This window comes from Oncorhynchus tshawytscha, linkage group LG09 (genome assembly GCF_018296145.1).
Source record: "Oncorhynchus tshawytscha isolate Ot180627B linkage group LG09, Otsh_v2.0, whole genome shotgun sequence".
NCBI lineage: Eukaryota > Metazoa > Chordata > Actinopteri > Salmoniformes > Salmonidae > Oncorhynchus > Oncorhynchus tshawytscha.
This window is the reverse complement of record NC_056437.1, coordinates 47,295,676-47,322,305: the sequence shown is the minus strand read 5'-3', so window position 1 is coordinate 47,322,305 and position 26,630 is coordinate 47,295,676. Positions and strand designations below refer to the sequence as shown.

Below are 26,630 nucleotides of genomic sequence, written 5' to 3'. Positions count from 1 at the left end.
TAGTCAGAATTAGGATAGAACAATATATCTGTACAATGTGTCTCTATAGTATCTTAAACACAGACTGTCTGAGTAAGATTCGGTGCCGAACTTGGCTAGGGGCCAGTGAGAGATTTGGGAAAAGACAGGGAGTGCTTCTCACGGTCCCTAATCTTTGTCGGATGGGTATTGATACAGTATGTGCATAGGATACCTACTGTTTGTGTGCAAATGTATGTGCGTATGAATTCTGTTTGTGTGTAAAAGTATGTGCGTAAGGAGCTAGTATAAAATGAATGGTTTTGTACAACAAACTTGCACACCCGTGAATAAATATTTTGAGTATTTAGCTGGGCCTCCGTCTGTTTCATTCGATCAGTATCTTACAAATTCTGGGTTGCAGACTGAGTAGTATAATTTAATTGGGTTATGAGAACATAATTCTCATGACAATTTGGTCCTTCGAGAGCCGGATTCCAATACCTGTCCCTGCAGTCCGAAGGTACCACGCCGAAAACCGTGCACGTGCGGGTCATTGACCTGTAAATTAAAGACCTGTCCCCTGACATTGGGGTTCTATAGCAGGCCGGTACAGTGGGGCAAAAAAGTATTTAGTCAGCCACCAATTGTGCAAGTTTTCCCACTTAAAAAGATGAGAGAGGCCTGTAACTTTCATCTATGACAGACAAAATGAGAAAAAAAATCCAGAAAATCACATTGTAGGATTTTTTATGAATTTATTTGCAAATTATGGTTGAAGTGTACCTTTGACGAAAATTACAGGCCTCTCTCATCTTTTTAAGTGGGAGAACTTGCACAATTGGTGGCTGACTAAATACTTTTTTGCCCCACTGTATATATCGAAGGTCGGCAGAGACGGTGACGGAATCTAACCCAAATTGCTTTTCCCAGTCTACGAGACAAGGTCAGTAAATCTTTTTTCACGAATCCTGGGGAATTGACGCTCGGGCTACATTCAGAAATATATTTTGGATTGTTTTTGTGTTGTTTAGGTGTTGATTTTAAAATTCCCATAGGGCATTCTAATCCGGTGACCTGTATTTAGAATTTTTTGTCAAGAAAAGTTTTAAATGGAACGAAGTATTCTATACAAATGGAAGATAGGAATTGGGTGTAGAGCCACCTAGGCAGCAGTAGAAGGGGGTCCGTAATGACGCTGGGTATCTGCAGTACCAATATAAACTAGAGAATATTGAGATCTAATTGTAACCTGATCAAGAATATATTAGAGTGTCCGTAAATGACGCAAGGTATCAGGGGCTACTACCAAACTATCTGTGGCCACTACCTATGTAAACTAATGGAAAGGAGATATACACATTAGAAAAGGTCGATAGCAACTGAGTAAGAGACCACACACATAGTCAGGCAGGAGAGCATCTATAGTAATTGGATAACGCTAAAAAGCACATACATAGATCATAGAAATACATACACATAGAGTTTGAGAATAAGCATAGTAACTACAAGGTTTACTAACAATGGGCGGTAAATCCTCAAAGGAGGTTCCGGAATTAACCGGAGATGAGCCGTATATATGCATTTAATAGATAAAAGAAAGGTCGACTTCTGTTAAAAGTGGAGGAAGGAGTATGAATTTGATGGACGTTTAGACATAGAAAAGTTGGAACTAATGATAAGGCAGATACGTAAGGCATGTGGAGACAAGGCAGATAAACAACAGGCCGAGGGGCTGGACACAGCGAGGGTATGGTTAGCCGAGGTGAGGAAGAGAGCAGAGGGAGAAAAGAAAAAGGAAGTAAAAAAGAAGGAAGATGTAAGTGGCCAGCAACTAGGAACAATAACTCCCATGGCTCCTCTGGAGGTCTCTCATAAGCCTAAATTGTATCCCACCCTGATAGACCAGGCGTGGAGAGAGAATCCCGATGATGAAACAGTGGTGGTGAGAAGACGGCAGCCAGGGCTTCCCGTCCCACCCCCACCACCCCCATATGGGGAACCTCCTGGAGCTGAGGGAGGGGTAGAGCAGGAGGAGGAAAGGATAGGGCTAGCTGCCCTAGGGAAAGTCATGACAGATTTAAATGAACTAGTACGTAGGATGAACAAGCGACAGGATCCAGGGGAAAGTGGTAGAGACAGGGCTTTACCACTCAGAAGGTTGAGGTCGCATAACCAGAGCCCGGGGAGGAAAGGAGTAGCAGAGTGGCTGAATGACGAAGATGAAAGGGAGGCTAGTCAGTATCCTCTAATTGCCTTGCCCAACCCATGGGCTGGGGACGCAGGACAGGAACCCATTTTAGAAGTGTATAGGGCATGGACACATAGGGATGTAGAAAGAGCGGTGGAAGGAATGGTACACCCTAAAACAGGCATGGAAGGATTTAGAAAGGATCTAGAAGGTTTGACAGCCAGCTTCAAGTTAAACACAGGAGAAGTGGAGAGAGCGGTATAGCAGTTGGTGGGGAAGGACTGGGCAGCTGTGCGAGGGCAATGGCTGCCCGGCCATAACAATTTAATTACAGTGCCATGGGCAGCAGAGGGTGATTACGTTGTTAAAATGACAGAATTGTATAATAACTTGAGGGATTATTATCACCGACACACAGACTTCTCCAAGGTTTCTGAATGTAGGCAGGGGGATGGGGAGTCCATCAGTCAGTACTTGCCCAAATCTAATGAATTCTAAATAATAGCGGAGAGTTAATTGCGATAGAGTTGTGCCCATTGAAATGTGTTTTTATTCTTATGGATTGACTGATGTCGGATAAAAGTTTGTGATAGTTTCTGGTTATTGATTCTTGGGTTCATTTTTCCTAGAGACGATATCTTAAAAGGGTACACACATATCACATATGGATTATTAGAAGTTTTATTTTCTGAGTTTGAATTAAACACGTGAATTCTTTAGATAAAGGGAATGTTCTGGGAACCTGGGATAAAACATGTAGAAAATGTTTGATGTGTTTTCTTAAATTTGTCTAATATAGTAAGAAACACTACTGTGAAAGGGTGACTTTTGACCTTTATCATGGCTTTCCTTTGTGATCTGATCAGCCTCATAGGAGGGCCATTTGGATTATGAATTTAAGGTAATTTGTGATACTGATTTTAAGGTCATTTGTGTAATTGATAATTATGAACGAGTTTATAGTTCTTTGACATATTTGTAATTTGCACCATGGAGAACAAAGAAATGGCATAGCCTTGGATTAATGGTAGATTTATGTTAAGGATTTAAGACCCTAATCCAAGCCAACAGGACAGAGATATATAACATCTGTGGTGATCCAGTGTAACGGTTTTCTAGGTGTGAAGGAGAGTCGGACCAAAATGCAGCGTGTAGATTGCGATCCATGTTTAATAAAACAAACGTAACACGAATACACACAAAACAATAAACGTAACGAAAACCAAAACAGCCTATACTTGTGTCAACTAACACAGCGACAGGAACAAAGACACTAAGGACAATCACCCACGACAAACTCAAAGAATATGGCTGCCTAAATATGGTTCCCAATCAGAGACAACGATAAACACCTGCCTCTGATTGAGAACCACTCCAGACAGCCAGAGACTTTGCTAGATAACCCCACTAGCTACAATCCCAATACATACACACCAAAACCCCAAGACAAAACACACCACAATACAAAAACCCCATGCCACACCCTGGCCTGACCCAATACATGAAGAAAAACACAAAATACTTAGACCAGGGCGTGACATCCAGGATCATTGAGAGCATCGAGATAACCTTAATCAAACTATGTAATAACATTAGAGATTGCCACCATAGACAGGGGATTTTTCTAAAAATCCATGAGTTCAGACAGGGAGACAGTGAGACATTTAGTCAATATTTGGAAACAACCCATATTTGATACTGACTGTTATGAGAACGAGGGACAGATAGATAGAAGGAAGGGCAGACGGAGAAGCCCTCCCAGCACTGCTGAGACCTTGATTGTTGGGGAGTAGCATGAGGAAACAGTTAGAAGTGACACAGAATGGGTAGATAACAGTTACTGATTGGAGACAAAAGGGGAATGAAAGCTTAGTTGGTTTCAGGGACTAAGGTGTTAGCCTAGAAATTATTAACAACAGGTCGAAATAGTAGCATTGACTAGTGCCTGCGAAATAAGAAAGGAGAGAAAGGTTACTATTTACACAGACAAGCACATAGGCATTCAAAACCAAAGAAGATAAGACACTTGACAGATAATTGTTACGGGGGGGGGGTTGAATCCAGTCCCAGAGGAGACTAGACTGGAAGCAGCCCCGTTGGGAAGGTTCATACCAGGTTCTGTTAAAACCACCGCCTTTGCCATTAGAATAGCTGAGAGAGTCACTTGGGTCCACGTTACCCACTGCGAAAAGGTATGTACACTTATGGGGTACTGCTGATCACACACAGAGTTAGGAGAAGAACTGAGTAACAACAGAGTCCGGGTGTTACCTCCTAAAACGAAGATTTCCTATCCCGACCGTTCATCACTGTGTGTGCTCCTAGAAGTGTGAGTATGGGGTGGTACCTAGCAGACTGACTAAGGGCAGGAGAGGGTTGGTGGTTTTTGGGAGGAGTAGGGGCTCTGAGCTGCATCATAGTTTTGTTAACCTTTCTGATACATCCAGATCCACCACCTGCCGGTACTAATTATATGACGCCATTGTCAGGGATAAGAAGTAAAAGATAAACTATATAATACACTGATGAGTGGCTTACAGAATAAGGAATCAAAGAAGATCAAGATGTAGGATTTAAGGTAAACATTAAAAAATTCCCTAGGAAAGCAAATAACTTTACAGGGATTGGGTTGGCCAGATTGAAGTACTCGGCCAACCCACCTCGGTTCACTTTAACTCCTGATGAGTACCAGTGTTATAGATACAAGAATGGCACCGAGAACTTAGATGATTTTAATAGCTGAAAGGTAATCGTTAATGTGACTGACTTAGGTTTGGAAGTACAGGAGAACATTCTTAACCTAACAGCACCTATAACTGATGTAGAGTGTGCTCGTACCAGCAAAGGACGCATACGACAGAAACTACCAGAAAGGTTAGGCACTTGCTCATCAGAGGCCAGTTATAGGAGGCTAAAGTAGGCGTAGGAGGAGTTTTGACCAGGATGGGAGTCTAGATGGATGCTATTGGCATCCTCAGGGAAGTTACCAATTAATACAAAGCTATGAATCAAATAGGTGAAGACTTTACCACTACGTTCTTTTGGTGGTTGACAATAAACCAAAATGTGGATTGGATTCATGACATCTATTATAATCAACAGAGATTTGTGAATGATACTGGGAATGCAGTAAAGGGGTTCTCTGACCAATTATCCGCCACCTCCCTCATGACCTGGTAAAATAGACTGACTCTCGATGTGTTAATTGGCAGAAAAGGGTGGGGTATGTAGAATGATTGGGGTTCATTGCTGTATGTTTATTTTTTAATAACACAGCTCCAGACGGATCAGTGACCAAGGCCCTGGCTGGTTTAACCACATTAGCCCACGAATTAGCAGAATACTCGGGGGTGGATAATTCTCAAACAAATTGGTTTGACAGTGTGTTTGGGAAATGGAAATATGTCATAATCACTGTGTTGTGGGCGACTTTCACCTGTATGAGTGTTTTGGTTCTGTGTGGATGTTGTTTGGTCCCCTGTGTGAGAGGTTTGGTCACCAGAACTATGGAGAAGTCAATGATGCAATAGATGGTGAGGTACGGACCGATTCCGAGCTCCGGCCAGTGGGATGACGAATATAGGCCTCAAGGCCTAGGAGATGGCTCCGTTTCTTTTAACTACGAGGAGCCAATGTTGGATGAGAATATTTTTGGTGGAAAATAAGTATTTGGTCAATAACAAAGTTTATCTCAATACTTTGTTATATACCCCTTGTTGGCAATGACAGAGGTCAAACGTTTTCTGTAAGTCTTCACAAGGTTTTCACACAATTTTGCTGGTATTTTGGCCCATTCCTCCATGCAGATCTCCTCTAGAGCAGTGATGTTTTGGGGCTGTTGCTGGGTAACACAGACTTTCATCTCCCTCCAAAGATTTTCTATGGGGTTGAGATCTGGAGACTGGCTAGGCCACTCCAGGACCTTGAAATGCTTCTTACGAAGCCCCTCCTTCGTTGCCCGGGCGGTGTGCTTGGGATCATTGTCATGCTGAAAGACCCTGCCACGTTTCACCTTCAATGCCCTTGCTGATGGAAGGAGGTTTTCACTCAAAATCTCACGATACATGGCCCCATTCATTCTTTCCTTTACGCGGATCAGTCGTCCTGGTCCCTTTGCAGAAAAACAGCTCCAAAGCATGATGTTTCCACCCCCATGCATCACAGTAGGTATGGTGTTCTTTGGATGCAACTCAGCATTCTTTGTCCTCCAAACACGACGAGTTGATTTTTTACCAAAACGTTATATTTTGGTTTCATCTGACCATATGACATTCTCCCAATCTTCTTCTGGATCATCCAAATGCTCTCTAGCAAACTTCAGACGGGCCTGGACATGTACTGGCTTAAGCAGGGGGACACGTCTGGCACTGCAGGATTTGAGTCCCTGGCGGCGTAGTGTGTTACTGATGGTAGGCTTTGATACTTTGGTCCCAGCTCTCTGCAGGTCATTCACTAGGTCCCCCCGTGTGGTTCTGGGATTTCTGCTCACCGTTCTTGTGATCATTTTGACCCCACGGGGTGAGATCTTGGGTGGAGCCCCAGATCGAGGGAGATTATCAGTGGTCTTGTATGTCTTCCATTTCCTAATAATTGCTCCCACAGTTGATTTCTTCAAACCAAGCTGCTTACCTATTGCAGATTCAGTCTTCCCAGCCTGGTGCAGGTCTACAATTTTGTTTCTGGTGTCCTTTGACAGCTCTTTGGTCTTGGCCATAGTGGAGTTTGGAGTGTGACTGTTTGAGGTTGTGGACAGGTGTCTTTTATACTGATAACAAGTTCAAACAGGTGCCATTAATACAGGTAACGAGTGGAGGACAGAGGAGCCTCTTAAAGAAGAAGTTACAGATCTGTGAGAGCCAGAAATCTTGCTTGTTTGTAGATGATCAAATACTTATTTTCCACCATAATTTGCAAATAAATTCATTAAAAATCCTACAATGTGATTTTCTGGATTTTTTCTCTCTCATTTTGTCTGTCATAGTTGAAGTGTACCTATGATGAAAATTACAGGCCTCTCATCTTTTTAAGTGGGAGAACTTGCACAATTGGTGGCTGACTAAATACTTTTTTGCCCCACTGTATATAATTGTATGTAGTTGATTAGAATCATCAATGAAATTCATTATAATCATCAAATGATTATTAATGATGTTTGTAGTCTTAGTCGGTAAAATTATAATAAATTATGTGTGTAGTTTTAGTCAGAATTAGGGTAGAACAATATCTGTACAATATGTCTCTATCGTATCTTAAACACAGACTGTCTGAGTAAGATTCGGTGCCGACCTTGGCTAGAGGCCACTGAGAGATTTGGGAAAGGACAGGGAGTGCTTCTCATGGTCCCTAATCTATGTCGGCTGGGTATTTATACAGTATGTGCGTAGGATACCTACTGTTTGTGTGCAGTATTATGTGCGTAAGGAGCTAGTATAAAATGAATGGTTTTGTACAACAAACTTGCGCGCTCATGAATACATTTTTTTACTATTTAGCCTGGACTCCGTCTGTTTCATTCGACCAGTATCTTACAAATTCTGGGTTGCAGACTGAGTAGTATAATTGAATTGGGTTATTAACACTGAGAACATAATTCTCATGACAGTCATAAAGCCAAAGTCATTACTTTACTCTCTGAAATCATCATCAAAACATGTATCAATTTTTGCTCGTAAGGGGTGGGAACTGAAGCTAGTTAGCTAGCTAGCTATAACATTAGACTACAGTGCATTTTAGGTATAGTAAACAATTAAGCTAGCTATCTAAAATAGCTTGGCTTGTAGTGGTTCTAGCAAGCCCTGTTATGACCGAATCAATTACCAAATTGTACTGTACTGAACAACACTGCCTTGGTGAAAAGAGAGATTATATTTCTGGCCAGCTACAGACAACAAACTACTTGTTTGTCATTTACCCCCCTGAGTCCTGATCCAGCTGATCCAACCTGCCGCCGCTACCTGCTGGTCTCGCAAATTATTTTTCTCGCATTCTCAACTCCTTATCAGTGTATTCCATCACAAATAAAGATGTCTATTTATAAGATATATTTCTTAATTTGTAACATTGTTTGGTGATTTCTATGGGAGCCAATTCCCGTCACCCAAATATTTTTTTTATGTCAATACTATCTACAAATTTTGACATACTATCAAAAATAATTATGCATAAGTTGAAATTTTGAGATATGTAAGTCAACATTTTTAAATGTTGACATAGTAGAACATACTTATAGGATATGTTTCTTCATTTGTAACATTGTATGGTGATTTCAGAGGTTGCACCAGAGGTCCCAGAGTGATTATTAAGAAATAAACATGTACATTAAACACTAAACAATGTATTTGTACTATTCGTGAACACACTTATGTATTCAGACTAGAGATGTATTTATTATATTTGTGGACACATTGTTTAATGTTTAATTTACATGTTTATTTCTTAATACTTTGAGGCACTAAATACAATATTTGCATTATACAACATTATGATGACCGCAATGGCTTTATAATCAATTCAAGAAGGTGATTTCCCACAATCAAAGTCCTGCAATAAGTGCTAATATTCTAATATTTGTGTAAACTCCACACAGTTTGCTCTGTGCATGTCACTGAGTAGGCTGATACCCCATTTCATGAGTTCAATGTCCATTAGGCTATACAGTGCACATAAGTATGCCTCAATGCAATTCTGAAGTCTAATACATCTACAGTGCAATTTCAAAAGCGTCAAATTAACTAATTATTGTATTTTTATGATAACATTCCGACCTTGTGTAACATTATTTAGTCAAAATATGGCATGATTCCACTATTTGTATCCGTTTGAATCACTTTCAATGGGTGACTTTTAATTTGAAGGCGAACAGCAAATTCCACTGGAGTGGCTAATCCTTATTGTGGCTAGCTCCACACTGGTAAGGTAACTGAACAAGGAAGCTCGAGAGCACTGCATGGTTGTCGTTTGCTCCCTGTGACACACAACAAAAATCCCATTTCCATATCCCTTCGAATACATTGGCTAGAGGAAACAGTAGAAAAGTCCACCGCAGATTCCAAAGCTTCCCTGAATTTGATGTGTTTTTATGGTACCAGAGTTCCCGTGAAGTTCCAGGAGCAGCTGGAGCAGAGAAAAAACCTGCAAGGACCCGCTAATAACCTCCGGACACGCAGGTAAGATAAATTAACCTCTTCATAGTATAGGAAGCTAAAGCAATGTTTTTTGTGAGCTACAATTTATGGCACATTGTGCTCAATAGCTAAATGCATACAAACATTCACACGGGCCTAGAAAAGCCAACATATGTCATTTTCATACATCAGTATAATAGCTGCCTGAACATTTGAGTGCAATGTAAATGTCAATACAATACATTTATCAACTGGAAAGGCTAGTTTAGAGCGTAGAAAATGCATCATATTAGTACGGTACGTAAACCACAAGAGCCACTGAATCCTGTGTAGCTGACTGTATAGGTAACATGTTTGTCTAGAAACGCGTCACGCTTAGGTTGTTTTTAGCGGACTGAACTCCACTCCATGGTGAAACAAGCAATTAATGCAGGTAGATTAGCCATCTGTTAGAAGCATATTTGGGATGTATTCATTACGGAAACCGTTCACCGTTTAAGAACCAAACTTAAGCAAACTTAACAAAACGAGAGTTTATATTGGACAAATACAGGTAGGTCCCTATCCGATCTGTTTGCTACCGTTGAATACACTTTTTGCAACAGATTCGCCAGAATGAATACACCCCTGTTGAATCTATGCAACGCTTGGGGTCTATTTATTATGCCTATTCTGTTGCAAAACGTTTCGTTTCCTGCAAAGTGTTTTGCAACAGAAACCGATACTCCAAACGGAAACATTTTTGCAACAGAAATGAGAGTTCATAATGGACTAATTCAGGTAGGTCCCTGCCGGTTTGTTCTGTTTGGTTCTTAAACCGTTAACGATTTCTGTTGCCAGACGCAATGATTACACCCAGTGGCAATTTTAGCATGTAAATCTTGGTGGGGAAAACACAACACTAAACAATACATTATTTGCACAATAATAGTGACAAACGGTGCCCACAAACTGTTAGTGCTTACATAAAGCTGTCAAACTAGCACAGCTTTCTTTTCAGCACATGGAGTGAATCCTTACAACTGCTACACTTGGCATTCAGTGAAGCCTTGTCTGACAGCAAAACAGTTAATTCAGCCTCATTTACTGCCTTTTTAAAAACATAGCTGACATGGCTGACTTGCTTAAACAAATGTGGTTTCTACTGACAATTGAGATGTACAAACAATTCAAAGGGAACAATGAGCGGAACATTTTGATTAAGACATTAATGAGCGAGCTAAGACAGAAGTAGTCAATACAACTATTTGTTCAGCACTTTTGAAATGAATAGCGACAGAATTCAGAACATGGGCTGTTCTTACAGTATTCTCCCTGTAAACCAAGTCACAACCATAGGATAAATAAAGGGGGCATATAAGCACACCATGAAAGCGCTTGCAATATTCGATGATGATATTTCTCTAAAACAGGCTATAGGCTACATGTGCATCACCAAGTCAGAACAGTAGACTAAGTTATGAGGGGGAAAGGGAACAAATTATTTGGGTGAGGCACATGGGCTACTAACAAGTTACTACATAACATACACTTAGTATTACTTACTTAGCGACAGTATACATATCTCCCTGGCATATTACATTATTTATGCAGCAGCATACAAGACGTTTGTATGCGGCAGGTAGCCTAGTGGTGAGAGCGTTGGGCCAGTAACTGATCGAATCCCCGATCTGACAATGTAAAAATCTGTCATTCTGCCCCTGGACAAGGCAGTTAACCCACTGTTTCTAAGCCGTCATTGTAAACAAGAATGTGTTCTTAACTGACTTGCCTAGTTAAATAAAGCTTTAATAAAAAATAAACATTTTGGACTCCCCCTGTTGTGCTGTGCTCACTTGAACAGGAAGGTGACGCTGCGGTCCTTCTTGTGGGAAGATTTTGTCATCAGTCAGGCATTCTCTGGATTTATGATGCTTTCAAGACAACTGAGAACTCGGAAGTAACAAGGTCGAATCATGACATTAGTGATCTTCAGGACGAAGCTCGAGATAGAGGCCCGACTTGGATGACAGTTCAAAACGTATTTTTCCAGTCAGCAATATTTTTCAGAGTTGTTAGTTTTCTTGAACGTGTCAGAAGCCATTGCCAGCATGGCCAATATTTTTATGTATGCATGTATGTATGTATGTATGTATGTATGTATGTATGTATGTATGTATGTATGTATGTATGTATGGATGGATGGATGGATGGATGGATGGATGGATGGATGTAAAATATCCTCATCAATCTATACACAATACCCCATAAAGAGAAACAGGTTTTTGAAAATTTTGTACATTTAATAAAAATATTTTAAAAATTACAAGTATTCAGACCCCTTGCAATGAGACTCGAAATTGAGCTCAGGTGCGTCCTGTTTCCATTGATCACCCTTGAGATGTTTCTATAATTTGATTGGTGTTACACCTGTGGTAAATTCAATTGATTGGACAGGATTTGGAACGGCACTCGCCTGTTTATATAAGGTCCCACAGTTGACCGGACATGTCAGAGCAAAAACCAAGCCATGGGGTCGAAGGAATTGTCCATAGAGCTCCGAGACAGGATTGGTTTGTGGCACAAATCTGGAGAAGGGTACCAAAACCTTTCTTCAGCGTTGAAGGTCCCCGAGAACATCATCCAGGCTGTATCACAACTGGTCGTGATTGGGAGTCCCATAGGGACAATAGGGGGATAAGGCACAATAGGGGGAAAAGGGGGATACCTAGTCAGTTGTACATCTGCAATGTCTCTTCCGCATTTAACCCAACCCCTCTGAATCAGAGAGGTGAGGGGGGCTGCCTTAGTCAACATCCATGTCTTCAGGGAACAGTGGGTTAACTGCCTTGCTCAGGAGCAGAACAACAGATTTTTAAAATATTTTTATGTACATATTCTTATTCATTCCTTTACACTTGTGTAAGGTAGTTGTTGTGAAATTGTTAGGTTAGATTACTTGTTAGATATTACTGCATGGTCGGAACTAGAAGCACAAGCATTTCACTACACTCGCATTAACATCTGCTAACCATGTGAATGTAACAAATAAAATTTGATTTGAGGAGTGGCTTCGGGAGAAGTATCTGAATGTCCTTGAGTGGCCTAGCCAGAGCTCCCCATTCAACATGACACCGCTTGAGAGGATCTGCAGAGAATAATGGGAGAAACTCCTGAAATACAGGTGTGCCATACTTGTAGCATCATATTCAAGAAGACTCAAGGCTGTAATCGCTACCAAAGGTGCTTCAACAAAGTACTGAGTAAAGGTTCTGAATACTTATGTAAATGTCATATTTCAGTTTTTTCTTTAAAAATAAAACTGTTTTTGCTTTGTCATTATGGAGTATTGTGTGTAGATTTATAAATGGGGAAAACAACCATTTTATCCATTTTAGAACAAGGCTGTAACGTAACAATGTGGAAAATGTGAAGGGATCTAAATACTTTCTGAATGCACTGTGTATATACAGTGGGGAGAACAAGTATTTGATACACTGCTGATTTTGCAGGTTTTCCAACTTACAAAGCATGTGGAGGTCTGTAATTTCTATCATAGGTACACTTCAACTGTGAGAGATGGAATCTAAAACAAAAATCCATAAAATCACATTGTATGATTTTGAAGTACACATACATACTACCAGTCAAAAGTTTGGACACACCAACTCATTACAGGGTTTTTCTTTCTCCAAAACAATTAAATATATATTTGAGATTATTCAAAGCAGCCACCCTTTGCCTTGATGACAGCTTTGCACACTCTTTGCATTCTCTCATCCAGCTTCACCTGTAATGCTTTTGCAATGGTCTTGAAGGAGTTCCCACATGCCAATCACTTATTGGCTGCTTTTTCCTTCAATCTGCAGGCCAACTCATCCCAAACCATCTCTATTGGGTTGAGGTCGGTGATTGTGGAGGCCAGGTCATCTGATGCAGCATTCCATCACTCTTCTTCTTGGTCAAATAGCCCTACACAGCCTGTCAGTGTGTTGGGTCATTGTCCTGTTTAAAAATAAATGATAGTCCCACTAAGTGCAAACCAGTTGCCTAGTTAAATTTTTAAAAAGTGCAAGGCAGATGGGATGATGTATCGCTGCAGAATGCTGTGGTAGCCATGCTGGCTATGTGTGCCTTGAATTGTAAATAAATCACTGAAAGTGTCACCAGCGAAGCACCATCACACCACCTCTTCCATGCTTCACGGTGGAAATCACACATGCGGAGATCATCCGTTGACCTACTCTGCGTCTCACAGACACAGCGGTTTGAACCAAAAATCCCAAATTTGGACTCCATCAAACCAAAGGACAGATTAACACCGGTCTAATGTTCATTGCTTGTGTTTCTTAGCCCAGGCAAGTCTCTTTTTATAGGTGTCCTTTTAGTATTTATTTTAATTTAATCTGTATTTAACCTTTCACACATACCAACACACGGGTGTGATAATTCTACAGTGGCCCTTGTAGCATACAATCAAACCGGTGTGATTAGAACGCTTATTTAGAATGTTGCGTCAATCGAAACTGGCCAATCAGTTTTTGAGCTGGCCACACTTTTTTTTCAACAGTCCTTACATAGTTATGTCCAGAATGTGAGCAGGTTTTTTTGGATGCAATGTTCAGACATTCACAGTATCTACAGCATAACACAATCGTCCAAACCAGAAAAATGTAGGCTACATTTGTCCTAGCGCTAACTGAGGAAAGATTGATGTAACACAAGCACTCATTTTGTATAAATCTCGCTAACAAACTACAATATGAAATGACTATTTATAATTAATCATATCACGGGTGAGCTCACCATTGATCGAAATAATTGAGTAAAACATTCTCTAGAAATATGAAAGTATCCGACGATGGGTAGTTTATGCACGCCTTTTTTCCCCCTCACAGAAACCAAAGATAGTAAGAGGAGACAAGATGAGTTTGGTCTGTTAATAGTATGCATGTTCAAGGGGAGGTGTCGTCCACCATCGTTCATATTCGACCATTCAATTCCGGAAGACCTCAAAAAATGTATGAACCCTTACTCACCTCACTTTGTGAAACCCAGAATGCATTGTATGTCAACAAACATGGCTACACACAGCTGGAATTGGCTTAGCTCATAATCAGTACAACCTTCAAAGTATTTTACACACATATGTGCCCATTACAATCTATGCAAGAATCGGAATGCATGCAAACAATTGGGAAGTGCTTGGGGAATTTTGTCCAGGTCAGAAATGTCCCAAAAATGTATTGTCAGCAAAAGTAAAAATTATAATTTTTATGTGAATGAATGAGGCGGAACACGCCTCAATTCAAACTGTTAGAAAATAATTTGAAATTGATAAATAAAAACAGGCTAAGTGCCCTGGTTTGAGGGCAGCGCGGATTAAATATACTGTTGCGTAACAATCACATTCTGGATTGGAGAGAATGTTCTAATATCACGTGCATAGCGACTGTTAGAGACATTTGGAACTCACACATGAAAGGGTTATCAAGGCAAGTCAGTTAAGAACAAATTCTTATTTACAATGATGGCCTAGGAACAGTGGTTAACTGCTTTGTTCAGGGGCAGAACGACAGATTTTTACCTTGTCAGCTGAGGGATTCGATCTAGCAGCCTTTTGGTTACTGGCTCAACGCTCTAACCACTAGGCTACCTGCCGCCCCAAAAGTAGTGGCAGTAGTGGTTTCTTTGCAGCAATTTGACCATGAAGGCCTGATTCACACAGTCTCCTCTGAACAATTGATGTTGAGATGTGTCTGTTACTTGATCTTTGTGAAGCATTTATTTTGGCTGCAATTTCTGGTAACTCTGATGAACTTATCCTCTGCAGCAGAGGTAACTTTGGGTCCTTCCTTTCCTGTAGCGGGTCCTCATGATAGCCAGTTTCATCTTAGCGCTTGATGGTTTTTGCGACTGCACTTGAAGAAACTTTAAAAGTTCTTGACATTTTCCGTATTGACTGATCTTCATGTCTTAAAGTAATGGACTGTCATTTCTCTTTTCTTATGCTGGTTGAGAGAATGCCAACCGTGTGCAAAGATGTCATCAAGGCAAAGAGTGGCTACTTTGAAGAATCTCAAATATAACACTTTTTTAATTTAATACAGGATTCCATATGTGTTATTTTACCCATTCACTTTTGACGGGTACTGTGTGTAGGCATGATAAAAATATGATTTCTATAGTTGATTTTTTTTACATCTCAAATTGAAGTTTATTGGTCGCACACACAGTTTGGCAGATGTTATAGCGGGTGCAGCTAAATGCTTCTGTTACTAGCTCCTAACAGTGCAATAAAATGTCAAACAGGTGGGCTTACACAAATAATAAAAATAATAAAATGTTGGGACTAATCCAATTATCAACCCAAATGACACGGTAACAGTAATCAAAATGCAGTCTATACTTATGTAAGCCTACACTGGAAGAATTTACTCAAGATATACTAAGAATTATATTTATTTACAGCAGTAGATGCAGTATATCAGCTATGTCAAGAATCCAGTGTATAAATAAATATGTGGTGTTTAAACAGTGTCCAGTAGTATAAGCTATGTTGGGAATATAATATTTTATTACTCAGTGTGAAACGGGAAGTGTCCAGTGGTTCAATGTCGTGTGTGTGCGTGAGTATGAGGTGTGTAATACCTTGTGTGTGTTGTGTGAATGAGCGTGCATCACCTGGTAGACAGCTAGTGATGGCCTGGTAATAGCAGATGCTTTTAGTCTCTCGCTTTTGGCACTGATGCACCTTTACTGACTCTGTTTTCTATTTTTTAAGTTTAATTTTAATCCCCAATTTCGTGGTATCCAATTGTTAGTAACTACTATCTTGTCTCATCGCTACAACTCCAGTACGGGCTCAGGAGAGGAAAGCTCTTAACATGCGTCCTCCAAAACACAACCCAACCAAGCTGCACTGCTTCTTAACACAGCGCGCATCCAACCTGGAAGCCAGCCGCACCAATGTGTCGGAGGAAGCACCTGGCGACTTGGTTAGCGCGCACTGCGCCCGGGCCGCCACAGGAGTCGCTGGTGCGCGATGAGACAAATCCCTACCGGCCAGGCCCTCCCTAACCCGGGCGACGCTAGGCCAATTGTGCGTCGCCCCATGGACCTCCCGGTCGCAGCCGGCTGCGACAGAGCCTGGGTGCAAATCCAGAGTCTCTGGTGGCACAGCCCTAAACCACTGCGCCACCCGGGATGCCCTTTTGACTCTGTTTTCAGAAGGTAGCCTAGTAAACAGTCCATGGCTCAGATGACTGCAGTCCTTAAAGGAGAAGTTTTATTTTTTACTACCAAATCTATATTTTTGATGTAAAGGGAATAAGGGTCCAGACACATGTTTTGTAATTTTGTATATTTTTTGAGAAATTTGTCCCAAACAGCAAATCACTTCCTCGTCCTTTGTTGTGTAGTATGTGGGCCCCGATAAAACATGAACAATGGCTTCAAAAACACCCAAATACGTCCTTTTTAGAAACAGCAAAGCTCTCAGTATAGTGATGTAGGTCTTTAGATGTTGTACACATGAAATTGTGTCACTCCGAACTTTATCCTCAACATTATATTCCATTTTGTTACGACTCGAATACTAACGTCTGTTCGGATATTTGAATATTTAAATCACTGTGCCTATCCCTATAAGCAATAAAGTAAAAAATAACACTAACATAAAGAAAGGACTGCAAAGTAGGGCAACCATCGTTATCCCACCTGGTAAGATTTTGACGACAATTGTATTGCTTTGTGGTTGTATGTCCTAAAGGCAGCCTGTTTTGAATAGGCCACAATATCATCCCTCTGGGACCACAGAGAGGTATGGGTCCTCCGTTAGAATTCACATTCAACCTCAATCAAAATAGATTTAATATGATACATACATACACTGAGTGTACAACACATTCGGAACACCTGATCTTTCCATTACCGACTGACAGTGAATCCAGTTGAACGCTATGATCCCTTGTTGATCTTGTTAAATCCACTTAAATCAGTGTATATGAAGGAGGAGACAGGTTAAAGAATAGTTTTTTTTAAGCCTTGAGGCAATTGAGACATGGATTGTGTATGTGTGTATTTCAGGGGGTGAATGGGCAAGACAAAAGATGTAAGTGCCTTTGGACGGGGTATGGTAGTAGGTGCCAGGCGCACCGGTGTGAGTGTGTCAAGAACCGCAACAATACTGGTTTAATACAGTTTCCCGTCCACCAACCAAAGGACATCCAGCCAACTGTGGGAAGCATTGGATTCAACAGGTGCCAGCATTCCTGTGGAATGTTTTTGACACATTGTAGAGTCCATGCCCCAACAAATTGAGGCTTTTCTGAGGGCAAAATAGGCTGTAACTCAATATTAGAAAGTTGTTCCTAATGTTTTGTACAGTCAGTGCATAATTTGTATATCATCCCTCTGGGTCCTCAGATAGAATTCACATTCAACCTCAATCACTTAAAGCCATGGCATGCAAATTACAATAACAGACAAGTTACAATAATTGAAAGGAACAGTGTCACATTTGATTTCAATGACTTGCATGCACAAAGAGCCCTCCCCAAATAAGATCAATGAGTCTCTCAGAATTGTTGGAAAGAGCATGTCAATGGTAACCGTGTTAGCCTTTTCCTGTCGGCTGGTGTTAGCTGGAGAGCCATGGCACGGCTTTTGTTATCCGAGTCAATCACCGCAGTCTGTTTTGGAAGGAACAGAATGTTTCTGCAAGGAATTGTTCTTCTGTCATGTGTCCAGCCTGTCAGGCAGGCAGGCTGTGAACTATTTATAAGAGCTCAACCCCGGACTTCACTGTTTCCTCCTTTTCCTCGCCCTCGCCTTCATTTGTTCAAAGGCCTGGCCCGTGGCAAGGCGATCTAACTGCAAGGCGATTTTAACCGGCTCTCATAGACCTCGCTCTTTCAAAGGAAGGGGGGATTTTGCAGGTAAACATTTTCTCTCCCTTAACTTTACTCAGTTTGCCAACATCTTTTGTGCTGTGGTTTTTGTGTGGGACCTGGGTTGTCTTGAACAGATGCCAAGGCAGGTTTCCCCCATGAAAAGATGCAGCGAGTGATTGCCCCAGAGCTAAAGCACTGTAGTTTAGTTCATGGAAAGAGCGTTTTGATTGGGTTGAGGTGCACTGTGAATGTCAGGCATTACTGCAAGATAAGAGCCATTGATGACTGCTTTAATGTTGCTCTGTTTCATGACCTGTGATAGATTAGAAAATGAATCCAATTGGTTGGTAAAATCTTCCCTTGGGATTCAATACGTGCACTGAAATTTGAAGTAAATCTCAAGTTGCCTGATGACTCAATCTAAATTCATCTGCTGCTCTGTTCACTTCATAATTCAGTCTGAGACTACCATCGTTGAAGTCGTTTGTAGTGATGTTTAAATGAGGGGTGTTGTGCAAAACAATGTCATCAGCAATTGGATCATCAAACCAATCCAAGTATCAAAGCCAATGACACATTTTCAAAATGCTGCTTTACCTATGTGTTCTAGCCCTGGCCCAACCCATCAGCTTCTGGAACCAATCAGAACGGTTAACATCTGTCTGCGTTCTAGAAATCGTCGAGGAGGTACTAAGATCCAGACTAATTGGGGAGAAGAAAATAACGTCCGTGGGTGTGGCATAGCGTTTGGCCGAAACCAATGTTCCAATGTTGATTAATACAACTTTAAATGCTTACAGTTTAAAAAGTATTGGCGAAAAGTGATCAAATACTGCAACGAAGCAGCTAAAGTAATAAAAAGGCTACCCAAAACGTTTGACCCAAGTTATTAAACAATTTAAAGGCAATACACTCAATTGGTATTTGGTAGCATGTAAACTTCTAACCCACTGGGAATGTGATGAAAGAAATAAAAGCTTAAATCATTCTCTCTACTTCTATACTGACATTTCATATTCTTATAATAAAGTGGTGATATACATATATATTATGGAGTAATCAGGAAGGTGATAGTCCAGGTGTGCCTGATGATGAGGCACAGGTGTGCATAATGATGGGTAGCCAGGACAGGTGGTTAATAAACCAGCAAAGTTGAATGCTGGAGGGGAGGAGCAGGAGTAGATGTGGCAATGTCATTGTTTGACTTCCAAGTTTACTTCAAAATGATGGTTATTATATCAATATTTGCGTATAAATGTGTTTCCACTGCCATTTCTCACATACTTAATTTTACAGACACAAAAAGATCCTACCATGTCAAAGGAACAATTTGTACCAACATTTCCTGTTTTCATCAGCCCAGTTGTGAATTTTTTTCATGCCTCAGGTAATTAATCCAAATGAAATGGTTGGATGGAAACCTGGTTACTGACTTGGCATATTCAGTCTGAAACCTGTAAACGTGTGTGTGTGTGTGTCCTGATGAATTGTGCTGTGTTTGTTTGCTTTGCTCTAACCATACTTAATGTAGTCAGCTGGGCCTGATGCCAAAGCACTAATGTGGAACAAAGGCCATTAGGTGGGTTGGAAATGTAAATAGAGTTAATTGCTCAGCCATAAACAAGGACATAGTGGCTTCTCTCAATGACATGGCGTTATACGCTTATAGCCAGAGAATGTTTGTGGTGGGGAGTAGACCTGGGCAATATGGGCAAAATCCATATCGCGATAAATTGCCTAAATTACTGCAATAACGACAAATAAAAAGGTTAACATTAATCGGCACCACAGTTTATTTGTATGATCCTTTAAACTACTACTACTGGTTTAATGGTTGTAGCCATCAATTGTCCCAATAACAGTCACTGTTATTAGCAAACCTATTTCATTTCAAACCCCACATTTCTCTAATATTGGTTACTTATCGTAATGAATGATATTAATCAAATGCCTGCAATTAGTGATGTCAATGTCGATAATTTTCCTTTTATCGTCCCATCTGTAGAGAGGTTGTATGTGTTAGCGATGGGAAAGATTGACTTTTTATACTGTGTTCATAAATTTTATTTTTAAGTTGTCTAAAGTCGATCCTGTCCTGGTCAGTTTCTAGAAGACTTATAACATACTGTATTTTTCAACGGCCCTGTCTTTTCCGATTAGTGCCAATGAAACATAAAAAGCGAGGACAGGTTGCTACTTTTGTGTACTGAGATGTAGCCTGAGGCCGGAACAAGATTCAATTCAACAGATTAACGACCTGCCCACAATTATGTACTTTTAAAGGCAATATCCCCAATGTTTGTGGAAATGACTTTCGCTGTAAATGTTACTGCAGATGTCAGCTCATGTCAATCACCTTTAGAAGCCCATCGCAGTGTACAGGTTTTCACAAGTGTTTTATCAGTGTTTTCAGTTTGAATTCAACTCTCCTTAAAGCACCGCCCCAGAGGATATTGTTGCCACTATTTCTACGTAATTTTACATTTAGTTTCCACCTCCAAAGAATGGCGAAGGCTACTTATACCTGTTTGGGAATTTCCACGTGGAGTTGATAAACATAAACAAATGGGGCACTGACAGCTGTCGGTGTAGATAGCTAACCTTATCTAGCTAGCTAGCTATCTTACTAACCTTATCAAGCAAGTTCATGTTATCTGCTGTTGCTGTTTTTTAAATTTGTTTTATTTACTAAACCATAATCAAAATATTAGCCAGCTGGCTCTATGGCTAGTTCCTGAGCTGGATTTGTCATAAGCATTGATTTAGGGAAAACTTTCCACAGATAGAAACCACTGGCCTATCTTTTACTTATCTATCTATTGTTATATCAAGTTTTGGCATCATCCATAAATTGCAGCCATTATTTTGCCACAGAACAATAGAAAGAATAAGATGAAGCTCCAGTAATAAAGGTAAAATAAAATAATAATAGTAATACAAAATAATAATAATAATAATACATTCTAAATAAATCAGTGAGTGTCACCAGCTTCACGGTGGGAACCACACATGCAGAGATCATCTGTTCTCCTACTCTGCATCTCACAAAGACACAGCGGTTGGAACCTAAAATCTCAAATTTGGACTCATCAAACCAAAGGACAGATTTCCACCAGTCTAATGTCCATGGCTCGCGATTCTTGTCCCAAGCAAGTCTCTTCTTCTTATCGCTGTCCTTTAGTAGTGGTTTATTTGCAGCAATTTGACCATGAAGGGCTGATTCATGAGGTCTCCTCTGAACAGTTGATGTTGAGATGTCTGTTGCTTAAACTCTGAAACATTTATTTTGGCTGCAATTCCTGAGGCTAGTAACTCTTATGAACGTATCCTCTGCAGCAGAGGTAACTCTGAGTCTTCCATTCCTGTGTTAACTGCCTCAGATTGCAGCCCAAATAAATGTTTCAGAGTCAAGTAACAGACACATCTCAGCATCAACTGTTCAGAGGAAGCTGCATAGAATTCAAGGCACACTTAACCAGCATGGCTACCACTGCATTCTGCAGCAATACGCCATCTCATCTGGTTTGCGCTTAGTGGGACTATCGTTTGTTTTTCAACAGGACAATGACCCAACACACCTCCAGGCTGTGTAAGGGCTATTTGACCAAGGAGAGCGATGAAGTGCTGCATCAGATGACCTGGCCTCCACAATCACCAGACCTCAACCCAATTGAGATGGTTTGGGTTAAGTTGGACCGCAGAGTGGAGGAAAATCAGCCAACAAGTGCTCAGCATATGTGGGAACTCCTTCAAGATTGTTGGAAAAGCATTCCAGTTAAAGCTGGTTGAGAGAATGCAAAGAGTGTGCAAAGCTGTCATAAAGGCATAAGGTTGGCTACTTTGAAGAATCTAAAATATATTTTGATTTGTTTAACACTTTTAAACAAATCACAGTTTTAATGTTGTGATGGAATAAGTAGGTGTGTCCAAACCTCTGACTGGTACTGTACATACAGTCAGATTGTCTCCCTGTGCCTTCAAAAAGTATTCATACCCCTTGACTTATTTCACATTTTGTTATTACAGCCCAAATTCAAAATAGATTTTTTTTTATTTTTATCTCTCACCCTTCTACACACACTACACCATAATGACAAAGTGAAAACATGTTTGTAGAGATTTTTGCAAATGTATTAAAATTAAATGCAGAGATTTCTCATTTACATAAGTATTCTTGTGAGAATCACATTTGGCAGAGATTACAACTGAGTCTTTCTGGCTAAGTCTCTGAGAGCTTTGCACACTTGGATTGTACAATATTTGCACATTATTCTCTCTTTAAATTCCTCAAGCTCTGTCAAGTTGATTGTTGATCAATTCTTGCCATAGATTTTAAGTCAAAACTGTCACTCTGCCACTCAGGAACATTCAATGTCATTTTGTTAGGCAACTCCAGCGTATATTTGGCCTTGTTTTAGGTTATTGTCATGCTGAAAGGTGAAATTGTCTCCCATTGGAAGCAGACTGAATCAGAAAAAACTCCCTAGTCAAATCAAATCAAATCAAATTGTATTTGTCACATGTGCCTAATACAACAGGTTCACTTACAGTGAAATGCTTACTTACAAGCCCTTAACCAACAATGCAGTTTAAAAAAATAGATAAGTAAACATTTTTAAATAAAAGTAACAAATAATTAAAGAGCAGCGGTAAAATAAAAATAGCGAGGCTATATATAGGGGACTAACCGGTTCCACGCACATTGACGAGGTAATATGTACATGTAGGTAGAGTTAAAGTGACTATGCAAGATGGCGCTGACAGAGATGGTCGTCTTGCATCTAGTCCTTAGGAAACTATACAGTTTTTAATTTAACCTTTTTTAAACTAGGCAAGTCAGTTAAGAACGAATTCTTATTTTCAACGAAGGCCTAGGAACAGTGGGTTAATTGCCTGTTCAGGGGCAGAACGACAGATTTGTACCTTGTCAGCTCGGGGATTTGAACTTGCAACCTTTCGGTTACTAGTCCAACGCTCTAACCACTAGGCTACCCTGAATGTATTATAAAATAAGAATTTGTTCTGAACTGACTTGCCTAGTTAAATAAAGATAAAAATAAATTCAACTTATTATGTGACCTGTTCAGTACATTTTTACTCCTGAATTGATTTAGGCTTGCCATAACAAAGGGGTTGAATAGTTATTGACTCAAGACATTTCAGCTTCAGCAAATTATCCAATGGATTAGTATAATTTTCTGGCGAAAAAAAATCGAGGTGGAAAAACGTATGTTTTCACCCCCTATTTTAATTTGCTCCATGGCACAGGCGGCCAAATGGACACAAGGCTGTTTGGCTCATCTCAGTTGCAAACAGAAATAACTTTGCAGCTGTTTCTGATTTAATAAACAATGCCATGCTGGTGGGTGGTACAGTAACATTCAAATAAAATCCAGCCCTGAAACTAAACAGTCATATCATAGGAAAAGACACCGTATTCACACAGATTTGCACAAAGTGGGCAGTTCGGATTTGTCAATTCCAGACCAAATATATCATACTTTGACCAAAATTATGACTTACTGACTTATATCGTTGTGCAACATCATAGCTAAGTTCTGGCCATCGTCTTTCTTGGTAACAATTAAGTAACTTACTGTGATCAATTAAAATTGTTTAAAAAAATATATATATATTTTACAAATATAGCTTCTTAGCAAAATGCAATTTCTCAAGAAATAATTGTTAGGACAGTCAGAGGGGTCTGAAAGAGGGGCGTAATTGGAGGAGCATAAATGGGAGAGATGTGTATCTTGAAAAAAAGCTGTTATTGCCAGAGACCAGAGGAAACTTATGTCACCAGGCAGTCCAAAAACTCCACCCAGCCAAACAAGCTGAAGTATCAAGTGGTGTTTTCAAATAGCTCTTACACAAAAAGTGCATTATCATAATCTTCTAAATTTCACAGTATTATTCCAACCTCAGTGTGGAAATATACAGTATATAAAACACAGGTAAATTATGTTCTATTTGAGATCAATTTTTACATGACAGCATTGGATACTGGCAATTGGAAAATTAGCTTGAAAGGTTGGTGCAGGGATTGAACCCCGGTCGACGGTGGGGGGAGGCATAGTCCCACGTGGTTTGAGCAGGGAAGCGTTACCCTTACACCAAGGGCTCTGCATCTAAGTGTGTGTTAGTATGGGAGAGCGAGGGGACGGGAGGAGAATGAACGAATGCATGATTATATAAACCCCTCCTTGGGCACCTCCAACATACATCTCCCCAATGAGAGTGGGGCACACAGACCCTTGGTGTGTCCCAACAACATTTAGAAATTAGGAACACCGTGACATGAATATTGACATAATAGAACTATAAGTACTTAATGTAAATGAATGGGTTATTGTGCAGTTACATGTCCTCTCCTATGAGGGAAATAGTTAAATCTTTTCCACAGTGCTTATAATTCATAGTTGATAGTCTGGTAACATTAATCAGCTGTAATGTTTGATTGCATGTGTGCCCACAGACCAGAGAACTGGGTGATTCATTTGCCCGCTAAGATGCACACATCTATACCCTCCCAACAATAATGTGTCATCTGTTTGTTTGGAAGCAAAAGAGCTCTCTTTTTAAATGCTTCATTCATCCTTTTCCATTTGAAATGATCATAATTAATGCGTTTCCCCAGGGGCTGGAGATGGGTTGGTTGTTCAGCAACAAAACCTGACGCATGTGCAACTACGGGGCAAAAGAGACAGGGTTGACTTAGCTTGTTGATAACATGTAAACTATATTTTGACTCTAATGTTCATTGAAAACATAAATAAAGTTGCACAATGAGCACTTGTCTCTCAAATACATCTTTACAGTTGTTGGTTAGCTAACTAGGTAGCAATTTTTTTTGCCATATTAATCAGTCCAAACACCTCAAAACAAGGCATGGTATTAAGAACAAGGAGCTGAAACGAGCCACTTACGATTCACCACATGGCAGTTTCTTGTCATTGTTGCTAGCAATCTGACCATCCAGAAGCATAACACACAGCCTTCTTCCCCTTTTGAAGCGCGCACAACATTTTTGTGACGTTGTCAGCTAACCCGTCTAAAGCTACCCATTTACTGGCTATTGTTCTGCTAACACTAGCATGTTTGCACTCAAAGTTGTCTAATATCAAATTCAAAGAAAAAAACGTATTTGTGGACATGTATAAAAGCCACAGGTATACCCAATTAACATGAATTGTAGGGGTAATACAGTGCTGGGTCAATATCTCTTTGATTTGATTTTCTCAGACAGGATGTAGCCTTTCATTTTCGAGGACTGAGTTTCTGGTTGTGTTTTTGCAGACCTTGTCATCAGCCCTCAAGAGATGACAGAGGCCATGTTTGGGACAGGGAATGATCAGTGGGTCTGTCCCAACGACCGGCAGCTGGCCCTTCGAGCCAAGTGAGTATGCACTCAAATCTCTCCCATCTCACTAAACAGGTGAAAGTGTTTTTGCAGTGTCACCTGGGAAAGTTGTTTTGGTTGTGTAAAGGTTTCCTGTGCCCATCAGTATTCTCATCACATTGTATTGTTTTTGTTTTAGCACTGAGTGTGTGTGTTGTTCTTTTTGGTTTGTTGAAACTTGTTTTTGATAGCATGGCAGTTCTGTTGTTTGACAAAACCATTGTGACCGTTTTGATCTTACACTTCAATGTATATTTATGTATTTGGTACATGTGGTTTGGTTTGTTTGTTTGTCTGCAGTGTAGTCAAAAAAGGGGATGTTTTTGCATGTAGTATATGCAGTTGAAGTCGGAAGTTCACATACACCTTAGCCAAATACATTTAAACTCCGTTTTTCACAATTCCTGACATTTAATCAGAGTTAAAATTCCCTGTCTTAGGTCAATTAGGATCACCACTTTATTTTAAGAATGTGAAATGTCAGAATAATAGTAGAGAATGATTTATTTCAGATTTTATTTATTTCATCACATTCCCAGTGGGTCAGAAGTTTACGTACACTCCATTGGTATTTGGTAGCATTGCCTTTAAATTGTTTAACTTGGGTCAAATGTTTTGGGTAGCCTTCCACAAGCTTCCCACAATAAGGTGGATGAATTTTGGCTCATTCCTCCTGACAGATCTGGTGTAACTGAATCATGTTTGTCGGCCTCCTTGCTCGCACACGCTTTTTCAGTTCTGCCCACAAATGTTCTATAGGATTGAGGTCAGGGCTTTGTGATGGACACTCCAATACCTTGCCTTCGTTGTGCTTAAGTCATTTTGCCAAAACTTTGGAAGTATGCTTGGGGTCATTGTCCATTTGGAAGACCCATCTGCAACTAAGCTTTAACTTCCTAACTGATGTCTTGAGATGTGGCTTCAATATATCCACACGATTTTCCTACCTCATGATGCCGTCTATTTTGTGAAGTACACCAGTCCCTCCTGCAGCAAAGCACCCCCAGAACATGATGCTGCCACCCCCGTGCTTCACGGTTGGGATGGTGTTCTTCGGCTTGCAAGCCTCCCCCTTTTTCCTCCAA

At 40.3% G+C, this 26,630-nt stretch overlaps 1 protein-coding gene across 5 annotated transcripts in view; it reads left to right on the top strand.

Annotated features, from left to right (window-relative positions):
- Window positions 1–9,047: 9,047 nt before the first annotated feature.
- The window catches only part of LOC112258064 (double C2-like domain-containing protein beta), a 310,407-nt gene continuing 292,824 nt past the window's right edge, over window positions 9,048–26,630 (top strand). For 4 of the 5 annotated variants that reach the window (XM_042326975.1, XM_042326974.1, XM_042326973.1 and 1 more), the window contains exons 1-2: window positions 9,048–9,315; window positions 25,443–25,542. In XM_042326975.1, the coding sequence (XP_042182909.1) occupies window positions 25,466–25,542 (77 nt within the window). In that variant the 5' untranslated portion in view covers window positions 9,048–9,315; window positions 25,443–25,465. Of the gene's footprint in view, window positions 9,316–18,086; window positions 18,192–25,442; window positions 25,543–26,630 lie in introns of those variants that run through there. The other variant, XM_042326972.1, reaches the window with a different exon arrangement.